The 13,763-nt window shown below is 35.8% G+C and overlaps 1 protein-coding gene across 5 annotated transcripts in view; it reads right to left on the reverse strand.

The window, feature by feature from the left end:
- Positions 1-13,763, reverse strand: part of LOC135215260 (aspartyl/asparaginyl beta-hydroxylase-like) — a 176,088-nt gene that overhangs the window by 106,229 nt on the left and 56,096 nt on the right. For 4 of the 5 annotated variants that reach the window (XM_064249793.1, XM_064249791.1, XM_064249794.1 and 1 more), the window contains 2 exons: positions 11,619-11,816; positions 6,927-6,994 (listed from right to left, as the gene is read on the reverse strand). In XM_064249793.1, the coding sequence (XP_064105863.1) occupies positions 6,927-6,994; positions 11,619-11,816 (266 nt within the window). The remainder of the gene's footprint in view (positions 1-6,926; positions 6,995-11,618; positions 11,817-13,763) is intronic. The other variant, XM_064249792.1, reaches the window with a different exon arrangement.

The following is a 13,763-nucleotide window of genomic DNA, read 5'->3' on the forward strand; positions in this document are numbered from 1 at the left end:
ATGCAGTAGACCTCCTTTAAGACCCTGGTATTTCATGGCTTTGCTCCTCTGCAAGCCCATTTCTCCATGAACTTGAGAAGCCTGGCTCCCACTAGGGCACAAACGATTTCTGGCTCACTTCTTAGGTTGGGGCTTGGAGGCAGTGTTTCTTGAGGGACTTGGACTGGAAGCGTAGGTTGGAGCAAGGTCTTAGATGAGACTGAGTTCTCTTCCCATTAAAGAGGTGCTGCTGGAGCGGAGAGCAAACTTTGGACGAAAGGGCGCCGACAAGGAAGGCTTGGGAAGACTGCGGCGTCAGATCCTGGGTAGACTTCTTCTGCAGATCTTAAGCAATCTGCTCTATAATGGCCTGTGGGAAGAGATGGGAGTCCAGAGGTGCAAAAAGCAAGGCTGACTTCTGTGAAGGCATAGCCCCTCGTGAAACAAACTAGCACCAAAGATCCCTCTTCTTCAGGAGCCCGAAGGTGAAGAGAGACACAAGTTCTGCAGAACCGTCTCGAACAGCTTTATCTGCACATGAAAGCTTCCTCAGAAGATCTGCAGAAAGAGAGTCAGCTAACCCTGTGGTGTTCTCGATCTTCTTAACGAGAAATCCCATTGTCCAGTCCACGAAATTGAACACTTTGAACAAACTCTTCACGAAGTGGTCCAACTCTGCAGAAGAGAAAAAAGCCCTGGCTGAGGCGAAGGCTGAGCGACGTGAAGAGTTGATGAGGCTATAAAGTCGCCTTGGGAGGAAGCATTGACTCCCAAGGAGGGGGCTTCTCCAGTGTCGTAAGACTTAGAGGTCTATATATAGTAGTAATCCCAGGTCTTAATATTAAATATCAAGGGAGGAGCTAGAATTGGAAAAATGGTTATTTTCAGGATAAATCGCCCTGGCATCACTAAACCGAAGGTCAGAGGCAAAAATCATATACAGTTAGGAGATGTCCCACACCTTATTAAGTGGTATGAATGTCAAAGTCCTGTCCTTAAAAAATGGCATTGGCCGGCCGCCCCCCTTAAATGTAGCAAGTAAGACAAACAGTTGCCACCTGCAGAAGCTTTCTCCAAGAGTCACACAAGTTGACATATTCCAATATCCCCACACCAGTAACTATAAGACACAATAGCATCAAGATGCTTAGACCCAACTACAAGGGATGTGCCAGAAGATCTAAACAATCAAGCACTTATATCTCCCACAGGCCTGTATTGTTTAAAATTGTAATTGAACACCAATCCTGTTCTTCTTGGACCCTAATTAGCACCCCCTTACACAAGCCTTGAGTAATAAAGTAAGAAAAGACAATACCAGATGTTGGCCAAAGTACTACAATGAGACTTGAGAACCCATGTGTTGAATTACATAAAAGTGGTGATGTTCCTGAAGTCCAGATCTTGGACTGTTACTTTGAGAGTAGCCTGTAAAGAAGACATTCAGACCTCAATACCTCAATTCATGGAACCTGGCGGACATAACCTTTCCACCAAACTAAGCTTTAACCTTAGCTAACACCAAATGTTTGGAAATCAACATATCACTGAACAACAATGAAAGAACCACCACAAAGTAACAAAAAGTTAAGTACTAAATATAGTTGAGAATAGGAGTGTAAGGGAAATCAGAGAAATCTACCAGTTCAGAAAGGCAGAAGTAAAATAAAGTGAAAAGTAACAAAAGGAAACAGTAATTGTCCTTCCACAGTTCAACTTTCCATTAATGGGAAGATGTTACTGAAATTCTGTATTGTTGTAGGGGAAATTCTCTATCATCTATAATGTAAAAACAATCTAAAGTTAATTAAGTACTAATTGTGTCTGTAGAAGCTCTATTACAGCAGGTCACGAGAGGGAAGAAATGGAGTTGTAATTATGGTAGTAACAGCTAGAAGGAAAAAGTGGTAGAAGTAAAGAGAGTAAATGATAGGCTTTTAAAGATTTGAATAACAAAAGGGGACAAAGTAGTAAATATATCAGCATATGCTCCTCACATGAGTTACCAAGAGCATGAGAAAGAATTAATTAGACAAGCATTTGAGCCTATCATTAGAACAGGGAAAGAGGAGGAGAAACTAATAATAGGAGCCAATATGAATGGCAGGGTGAGACGAAGAAGAAATGGGTATGAGGAGGTGAATGGAGGCCTTGGGTTTGGAATTAGAAATGAGGATGAGGATTATATATTGCAGATGGCTCAGAGTTTTGAATTGGATTACATCAGGGGTCAACATTAACCCCATTTTTGTTTGTGCTGGTCATGGAACATTAAGCCCATTTTTGTTTGTGCTGGTCATGGATGTGTTCAAGTGAAGAGATCAGGAATGAAGAGCTGTGGGAATTGTTGTACACCAATGATCTGGTGATTACTGCTGAAAATGAGGAAGGCCTACAGAGCAGGGTTGGTGAGTGGCAGGAGTCTTGGGAGAGGTGTGGCTTAAAGGTGAATGTGAGTAAAACAAGAGGTTTTGGTGAGCAGTAGGGAAGATAGGGGCAGAATAATAATAAAAGAAAGAAGAGGCTCGATTACAAAACAGGTGGAAAAGTTTTAATATTTAGGATCTACTTTAAGCCAAGAGGGAGGATGTGAGACTGAAGTTGACAGAAGGATAAAAGCTGTGTGGGGGAAGTGGAGAGAGGTAACTGGAGTAGTATGTGATAAGAAAATGCCGATCAAGCTTAAAAGTCAAGTTCTACAGTACAGTGATAAGACCAATGTTCATGTATGGATTGGTAACATAGGCTCTAAGAAGAAAAGAGGAAGTAAAGCTTGAGAGGACAGAGATGAAAATGCTGAGGTGGATTACGGGAATATCGCTACTCGAGATTGGAAAATGATGAAATAAGAAGAGGGGCAGGTTTAGTAAAGATTACAGAGGTGATAAAGAGAGGCATGATTGAGATGGTATGGGTATGCGTTGAGGATAGATGAGTAGGAAGTGAAGAAGGCTTGGGAGGAACCTGTTAGAGGAAGATGATTAGGAGGGAGAGAGAGAAATACATGGCGAGATAATGTGAAGGATGATATGGAAGAGATTTGGTGGAGGATGATGCCTTTGATAGAAGGCTGTGGAGAAGGCACATCAGGCAACTAACCCCTTAATGTAGGGATAACAGTGGGAAAGAAGAAGAGAAGCAAACCCCCTGTTGTTTGAAAGTAATCCATTGTTAATCAAAATGTAAAAGTAATCAACTGCTGATGAAAGTATCTGAATAAGAGTAGAAGTATGTAATCCATTTTTACTGAAAACATGACAAATTTTTAACCAATTTGTATTTTTCATAACTAACAAACCTGAGGTCTTAACATTATGATAATATTAGCGCCAAGCTGGGAACCGGTAGAATAAATAACAAACTTGTGAGATCCAAGAACTATTGGCATCTATACCAGGTCATGGGGTATTGTAGTTCCCAGAATGCCCTTGGCATCTCGCAACCCATCAGTTACTCTTCCAACCCAGTTTAGACTGTTAGAGGGGTGGTTAGAGGTGGGCCTTATCTGTTATGACCTCAGGTTTGTTAGCTATGAAAAATACAAATTGGTTAATAATTTGTCATTTGTTCATATACGAAACAAACCTTCGGTCTTAACATTAGGATAGACTTACTTATTGGTGGGAGGTAAGTCTCTAAAACCGACTGGGAGTTTGCCACCTTTATCCATTTCCGAATAGTAGATGTATTCTAAGACAATGGACTATTAACCTTTGAACCAAAGATATATGAGAATCTATTGGTTTCCCTCTCTGGGTGTTCATACAATGCCATGGTTTATTGCATCACGGAAAGTGGAGAGCTATCTGTTCTCATTAACCACTCCTGTCTCTTGTATCTGGATCTATCATCACCCCACTCTCTCCCTATTATTGAGAGGAGTGTGTTGTTACTGAAAAGTATACATACTATACTCTAGATTATCTTTACAGTATGCCTGTCCCCCTCACCTGCATCAAGTCCGTTCCAGCTAATGATGGTGCTCTCCTTCATACTGCCTCTAGGTAAAGGAGTAGTTAGAAAAGTAGTAAAGAAGAAAGAACAGTCATCTCATTCATTCTACTTTCATCTTAGACTGGATGAGCTATACCACCTGCTGGGCAGCCACCACTGGACCCAAGGAAAAAGTGTCCAGGGATCTATGGGCAACATCTTTTAAATAAAAGGAAGTGAAAGTTGTTTGGCATTGCCAAATACCAGCTTTCAAAATTCTCTCCACAGACATATTTCTCTTGAATGCCAAAGAAGGGCTCAAGCCCTTGATGTCATGAGCTGTAGCTCTCTCAGGGCTATCTGACCCTCTGTCTTCTGTCATGTATGATCATTTCTCTCAGCCAAAATGATATTGTGTTCCTGGACACTTCCTTTTTGTTCTGTCCTGTACCTACAAAAAGCCTTCAGCACCCCAGCCTGAGATGCCTCATTCTTCTTAAGTACGCTCTTAGTACTCTGACAAGACACAGAAGCATTTCTTCAGCATCATTGTCTACAAATTATGCCAGAGAAGGTATGGAAAAGGAGTCTAATCTGCCATCCACTACTGATGGGTTTTGAGTTTTGGCCACGAATTCTGGGACAAAAAAATTACCCAAAACCCCTCCTGGAGTTTCCAATAACGAATCGCTAGAAGAAACTGAAGGGGTATGGGAAACAAAAAGCAGGTGACGAATCATATGGAGCAGTCTGATGTATTGCCGATACAAAAGAAGCCGATGACACTTGGTCATCCAAAGATGGCGTCGTCTCCTTTCTTTTGTACTGGGCCTTCCCATAAAACTTCATCCACTGTTCTACCAACCAAGCACGACAAACTGAACAAGGATTAGTAATAGTACATACATTTTCTCTGCACATACTACATGCTGGATGTGGATCTGTAGACACCGAAGTCAAAAATCTTGAACAAGGAACCCCCCCAACTCCAGGGCATTTCCTTTGTCACTTGCTAGAACCCAAAGAAATTTCCGCTGGTGAAGCAAAATTCTCCATCTCACAACGTACACACACCTTGCAGATCACACCCACACTGAGATCACCCAGAGAGAGAAAAAAGGAAAATATGAATAAAATCAGGCAAACTAAACCAGCTTTAAAACAGATAGAAAGTAATCACGTCCTATCTTAAAGGAGGTAGGAAAGTAACTGATGGGTCATGAGACGCCGCATTCTGGGAACTACAATACCCCGTGACCTGGTATAAATGCCAATAGTCGCTGGATCTCACAAGCTTGTTATTAATTCTACAGGTTTCCAGCTTGGCGCTAGTATATTATCCTAATGTTAAGACCGAAGGTTTGTTTGGCATATGAACAAATTATTATTATGACTTTGAAAGTGACGTCATCTGTCAATGGAATCTAGTTACCAGACTGAAACAGTGCCTTTTATACAGAAGTGAACCAAAATTCATAGGCATAGTATGTTCTTGGAAAAAGACAATTCTGCTAACCAGCAGGAGAAATAAGGAATAGTTTTGGGGCGCTCAGATGGGTTTGACAGTTTCTGGCAGGGAAAAAAGCTGATCAGTGAGTCAACAAGAAACCATACACCTTAACAGATTCAGACCAAAAAAGATCAAATGAAGCAGGGCATGATGAGGACAAGGTTAAAATGTTATTAATCAGGGTGGTTTGATTTTGATTTGCATAGACTTTTGGCATTATGCCAAGCACTGGGGCAATTAAGGCCACTCAACGCTGAAATGGAAATAGACAGTAAAGGGTTTGAAAGGTGTTAAAGGAGGAAAATCTTGCATTTGCACTATGAAACAATTACTATTAGGAGAGGGTGGACAATAAGATGGAAGAAAGAGAATATGAACAGAGGTACAATAAAAGGAACGAAAGTAGTTGCAGCTAGGGGCCGAAGGGACGCTGCAAAGAACCTTAAGTAATGCCTACATTGCACCGAATGAGGTGCACTGACAGCACTACCCTCCTACGGGGATTAATCAGGGTAAGCAAGATTAGGATGGGGGAGAGCAAAGGCCCTTTTCACAAAAGCAAATGCAAGTGGCAACTCATCATAACATTTAACAACTCATCATACGATTTACTGGAAGAAAGACCATGAGGTTCCAGAAAATCCAGAGGTTCTATTATCTGTACTGAAGGTGCAAGAACAAAATGAAAGCTGCATTCTGTAATTGAGAGTACCAGGATCTACTTAGATTGGAAGAGGAGCTTAGATGGAAGAAGACCCAATAAAAGAACCTCTTCATGATTGTATGAAGTTTCTAATCATTGTAAGAACAATGCTTTCCAACAGCAAATTCAAAAGAAAAATTAGCAACCAAGTCAGAAGTTTAGCACCAAAGCTAGAGAAATAACAAGCACTTCGATCTGTAGTATGGTGAGCATTAAGGTTGACAGGAAGGTGATAAAAATGGCTGGAGTGGTTGTTTGAAAGGGAGTAGTTCCTAAAGAAAAGGACATGTATGTATGCAGGTGGTACCTGGAAAGGGAAGAGAGGCAGAATCTCCAAGAAAAGGAAGAGAAGTTGCTAATTTGAGTAACTTTCATTTCTGCAGAGGGCATATTCATCCTCAATCGACTAGCATCATGAATGAGAACGAGACTGAGAAGAGAAGAATGAAATCCCTACCTTTCATAACTCGAAACCGATTCATGGACAGGATTTCAGTTGTGGAGAATAGAAAAGAGGTGAGGAAACGAAAGAAAGAAAGCTTGAGAAGTTGAGTTGGTTTTGAATCCACCTTACCACCCTTACCTTTCTCCTCCCTGCATTTTTTGTATTGAAACCCTGGTGTCAAAGCCACACAGAGGGATTTTAGCACAACCACTGATGATGATTCTCAGGTAACAGATACCACCCCTTAAAGTACTGCATACATGAAATAGGTTTGTATTGTTTTTACAAAGTAAAATTAGAGTTTTGTATAATGTTTTTGCATAGTAAAATTAAGACTTGTGACAAACTGAAATTACCGGAGTAGGAATTTCTGGTTCTGGTTGTACTTCAGCCTTGGGAACCACTGATGCAGTTTCCATTCCAGCTGTGAAAAAAAAAAATTAACAATACGTCATTAATAATAATAATCTGGTGTTAAAACTGTATCACTTAAAGCTATTTAGCAAGAATAAATCATCAATCAGAACACCCCGTTTTTCAATAAAAACAAAAATTAGAGCCATTAAATGCATATGGTAGCCAACATTACTAATTAGGTCCTGAAGGGTCTGAACACCTCATAAATATCAAAATCTGATTAAGCAAAAATGAAGTATATAGTACAGCCTACACTTGAACATTCAAGATATATAACAGGAAACAGTAATTTTACATTTTCTAGCCTAAAGTAAACTGTAAATCACTCAAGAAATTCAACAGCAAAGTGCATCACTTCTACAAAGCTACCCTAGGAAAAAGGAATACTAATAATAAAGCAGTTAATAAATAAAGCCGTTTGATAAAATGAGACGTGACTGAGAGGTTTTGTGTAACAAATAGGGTACAAAACATACTTCAATACGAATATAAGTATGTATTATATATTCCATTTTTTTTAGTGAATTCTAAATACAACTGGTTAATAGCCAATATGCAATTACAGTACAGGCAGTCCCAGTTTATGATGGTTTCGGCTTACAACATTACAAGGTTACGATGCTTTTCAATTGTATTCATCAAAAATTATTTCCAGGTTTACGATGCACGTTCCAGGGTTACAACGCTAATTCGATGGAAGAACTATGAATCCATAAAGGCAAAATAATCAATATTTGAAGGTTTATTTTTTATGTTCAATGCAATAAAAATGCTGTTTACACAGTTTCAATACACCCAGAGTATTAAAAGTAAGGTTTTCTTAGGATTTTTTATGATTTTTGACGACGTTCCGGCTTACGATGCATCTCAAGAATGGAACCTCTGTCGTAAACCTGGGACTGCCTGTTATATATATTAACAACTCTTGTCATTGGGTTAATATTACTAAAGTGAGTGCTTTACACATGTAATGGTTAGTTAATCAGAGAAACATAATAATTATTTGTGTTAATAAAATCATATATTCTGACTATCAACTATGAAAGAGGCAATTAGACCTTACCATTACCATCAGAACATCTCCTGACTTATCAAAAGTTAGGGTATTAACTCCAGAGTATAGCTACAATGTAAAAAAATCATTTGGCATTTTAAGAAAAAGAATAATCATCTACCTTTAAGTTATGTGATACATATATATAATTATATATATATATATATATATATATATATATATATATATATATATATATATATATATAATATATGTGTGTGTATAATAATAATAGATATATTATATATATATATATATATATATATTATTATATATATATTGTGGTATATATATACTATATAATATATATATAATATATATATATTATATATAATTATATATATATATATAAAGTGTATATATACTTATATATTATATAATTATATACATATACATATATATATATATATATATATATTATATATATATATATCTATATATAGTTATTATATATTATATATAGATACATATATATGATATATAATATATACATATATATATATAATATATAATATATATATATATATATTATATATACTATATTATCTATATATATTATATATATATATATATATATATAGTATTTATCATATACATATATATTTAAACATATACATATATATATAATACATATACATATATATATATTATATTATAATATATATATATTATAATAATATATATATATATATATATATATATAATATTATATATATATATATATATATATATTAATACTATCATATAATATATATGATATATATATATATATATATATATCTATATATCATTATATCTTCCTATTATACATATATATCTACTATTATATACATATATAATAGATCATATATTATATATATATATATATATATATATATATCTATATATCTCATATATCTATAATATAGTATATATATAATATATATATATATATATATATATTATACATATATAATGATATATAGATAGAGATATATATATATATAATAGATATATAAATATATATATTATATATCTATACCTAAAGTATATATATAATATATACATATATTATATATTATATATATATATATATAACTATAATAATATATATATATAATATATATATCATCATCATCAGCCATTTCTAGTCCACTGGAAGACAAACGCCTCAGACATGTCCTTCCAATCTTGTCTGTTTGTGGTCTTTCTATACCATTCTATAGCCGTAAATTTTCTTTTGCTCGTCAAGCCATCATCTTCTCTTCCTTCCCTGCTTCATTTTTAATCTCTAGGGAACCATTCTGTTATTCTTTTTGTCTACCTATTATCTGACATTCTCATTATATGTCCTGCCTACGCCCATTTCTTTTTCTTTTTTGCTATTAAATTATCCTCAACTTTAGTTTGCTCTCGTATCCATGTTGCTCTTCTATCTCTTAGTGTTATTCCCATCATTATTCTTTCCATAGCTCTTTGAGCTGTAACTAGCTTATGTTCTAAGAGCTGTAACTAGCTTATGTTCTAAGGCTTTAGTAATGCTACAAGTTTCTGATGCATAAGTTAATACTGGTAGGACCATCTGACTTAATACTTTTCTATTTAGAGAAAGTGGCATTCTACTTTTCATAATGTCTTTTTGTTTACCAAAAGCTCTCCATGCCATGCTTATTCTTCTTTTAATTTCGGTTCATGGTTTCATGCCCTGGGAGAACACTTACTGTCTCTTCCTAAATACGTATATTCATTAACAATCTTTAGAGGTTCGTCCATAACCCTTATTTGTAGTCTGCATTTTCATTGACCATTATCTTAAGTTTTACAGTGGTCCCCCCGTATTCGCGGGGGATGCGTACCAGACCCCCCAGCGAATAGTTAGAATCCGCGAATGTTTGGAACCCCTATAAAAAGGCTAAAAACAGCCTATTTTGTTAGTTAAAACTTAAGAAAAACCACTAAAAATTTTCATACTTGGTTTTTTTAATAGTTTTATCACAAAAAGTGCATTTTATGATGAAATTGATAACGAAAACCAGGAATTTGTGGATATTTCTCATAGAAAAATACCGCGAATTTTCCGCGAATAATACAGGGAAACGTTCCCGAGAGAAATCCATGAATGTGTGAGTCCGCGAATCCGGAGAACGCGAATATGGGGGGTCCACTGTACTCATATCAATTTTCAGTCCTACGTTTCTTTCTCTATTCAGATCTTCTATCAACCTTTGTAATTCCTCATCTGATTCACTGAGTAGAACTGTCATCTGCAAATCTTAAGTTGTTAAGGTATTCTCCATTAATGTTAATTCCCATATTATCCCAACTAAATTCTTAAAAACTTCCTCTAGACACGCTGTGAACAATTTAGGAGAGATGGGGTCTCCCTGTCTAACTTCTTTCTAAATCGTAAATTTTTCACAGTCTTTTATGTAGTTTTAGGATTGCTGTACTTCCTGTACAGATATCTTCAAGTGTTCTAACATAAGATTCATCTATTCCTTGCATTTGAAGGCCTTTCATTACTGCTGAAGTTTTGACAGAATCAAAAGCTTTCTCATTGTCTACAAATGCCATACATAGTGGTTTGTCATATATGTATATAATATATATCTATGTATATATATATATATATATTATATATATATATATATATATCTATATATATATATATATATATATAATATATATATATATATATATATATATATATATATATATATATATATATATATATATATATATATATATGTGTGTGTGTGTGTGTGTGTGTGTGTGTTCTCCGGATTGGCGAACTCACACATTCATGGATTTCTCTCTGGAACATTTCCCCGCATTATTCGCAGTATTTTTCTATGATAAATATCCATAAATTCCTGGTTTTTTATGAATTTCATCATATAATGCACTTTTAGTGATAAAACTATTAAAAAAACCAGGTATAAGAATTTGTAGTAGGGTTTTCTCGAGTTTTATGTAACAAAATAAGAGGTTTAATTCATTTTTATAGGGGTTCCAAGTATTTGTGGGTTCTAAATATTCACGGGTGGGGTCTTGTACGCATCCCCCGCGAATATGGGGGGACCACTGTATGTATATTTTATGGCTATGTTGTCAAGAGGATAACTTTTCACATTCAGTTGATTACATCTGGTAAGGAAACCAGACATGGTGACAACACATTCTGTATGGTTTTTTCATACCAAATGGTTTACATAATGAAGTTTTTGATATTCGACAACTATGCGTACAGTGATGAAAAATCTTGAACTAAAAATGAGTTGATGTTCTTATACACCATGGAAATCTGCTTTCTTTTTAAATACAATGCAGAATTACATAAATAATTATCCAATACAGAATGGCTTCTTCATAACTTAGGACCCTATTATCTAACGAGATGATTGTCTCAAATTAAGTTGAATTTGTACATACTGACAAACTTTAAGATTACCACATGACCAACTGACAAATAAAGTTGTTCTAATAACTAGCCCTTAAGGAAGCTACTACAGTACTGTATTTCACATTCATGCCATTTTGGGCATTAGATGCAAATTGGAAATGTTAAGCACTGCAACCAAAGCACACCATGCCCTACCCTGCTTGCCTCGTAGTTCTATCAAGATGAGTCCAATCACGATTGACAATGAAACGAGAAGAATCAGGAATATGATTTTGGCCACCAAGCCACTTCCATTGCTGCTTCCTCCTCCTCCTCCCCCTCCTCCGGAGCTTTTGTGCGAGTTGTTAACCACAGGTTTGGTCTTTCCATTGAGGATTTCATCTTCTGCCTCATCTGAAAGAGAATAAAATTATTAATTAAAGAGACATAAAAGTGCTCAAGCAATTAAAATCACATTTGGATTCCTAACATTTTTCTCAAAAATAAATGATCCCATCTAGAAACCTCCATTGGACATCCACAGGAAAAATTCTCTGGCAGAAACAAAACTTCTTCAAGACCTTACCATACACTCTTATCTTCATAAAAATTAAAACCTTCCTAATCATTTTATTCGTGAGTATACATGATCTTACAAACTTACTAGATTGGACTTTGGAAAATACCTTACACTACAATGATGTGATGTGAGCTTCATAGTGACAATACGCAAAATATTTATGAATAATTATTAGCAAAAATGAAATTACATACTTACATACAATAAGAAAAGTTCTAAGTTTTATTCTTGCAACAATGAACAATGAAAGCCTTGTATCTACTTGGGGCCTGATTCTATTACCAGATGATCTATTACAAGAATTCTGGCTTTGTGCAAAAATAATATCACCAATCCAAAAACACCACTAACACCAACAGAACTCCACACTGGGAGTGAGGAAATAATTACCTTGACTCCATGAGAGGGCACATACCATTAAACTACCTGAGAGAATGACCAAAAGGTTTTGAAAATTGAACTGAAACATGGAAAAAGATCATTAAACTCGACTCAAATACATAAAAAACGCCCATTGAAAGTTTCAACAGCAGCATTGCTTTAGAAACAAAATCACAAAAAAATTAAAATTACCATAAACTTTAAACCTATGATATAATAAATACTAAAACAATAACAATAATTTAAAATACATTTGAGTTTGCTGATGATAACCAGTCCAGTGGGCTTTAAATACAAAACATATCTTTCTGCGAGAACCCTAGAGGGAAGAGTTACCATCCTCATCCTGGCAGTGACACTAACAGAGGGAACAAACTCTGTGTTACTTAACTGAAGAACACAGTCAATGCTTCACTGCCAAAGAAAACCAAGATGTCAACAACAGAATGATAGTAGATGGCCCACTTGCATGAACTCATGAAAAACACGAGTGTGGCCAACTCACAAATTCCAAATATTCTCCTATCTCCACCTCACTTTACTACAACAGAAATTCAATTTCTGGAACGTAGCTTTTCTAAAAATCCCATAGTATTTACTTTAAAACGAAGATGAGAGAGAGAGAGAGAGAGAGAGAGAGAGAGAGAGAGTTACTCCGTGTCTCTGCGAATACAGATGGGGTTAACAATAATAGCACTTACAGTCGTGCTCCTTACGTGAATAATGTCTAATACAGAAATGTGAACAATCAAGAAGCTCGCCATTACTTAACACTTTTATTCCAGAGTATAGTGAAAATGTGAGCTCAATAAATTCCTCACAGTACGAAAAAATATAAACTATTTTTTTTATAAAGTTTACCATATTATGTAAACTTAAAAATGTATTGCACACAATTTTCTAAGTTTCTTGAATGTAATATATAATAGGAAAACTCTCGTCTGCCTACTTCCAATAAATTAATATAGTGTATTCCACTATGGAGATAATAGTACCTGTTTCACTCAAATTCCTGAAAAATACTTGGCTGTAAAAACTAACATTTGTGTGCGAGATGTTTTCTTCAGCACTCATGAAGGCATAAATCCATTTGACCTACAGCGACCAATGACTATTTTGGACAAAGGAAAAGTTTTAATCTAACTGTCCTCCGCAGCTCAGCTTCAGTACCCAGTCAATGGATGCCAATCTTTCCTGGTTGTCTGAGGCCTGGGGAGAAAAAGATTCCCCTGTTGCTAAGTTAATTACGAAACTAACACTTTCGTACTACCAGCCGCCCCTCCCTGAGAGCGAGGAGTTTCTTTAAGCAAGACCAACGACCTGCCTGGAAGCCGGTCTGGAACAACCGGCCTTATTACACACCCGAATGGCGACACGGCCCTTCACTGGCATTGGGCTTT

This window comes from Macrobrachium nipponense, chromosome 5, assembly GCF_015104395.2.
Source record: "Macrobrachium nipponense isolate FS-2020 chromosome 5, ASM1510439v2, whole genome shotgun sequence".
Taxonomy (NCBI): domain Eukaryota; kingdom Metazoa; phylum Arthropoda; class Malacostraca; order Decapoda; family Palaemonidae; genus Macrobrachium; species Macrobrachium nipponense.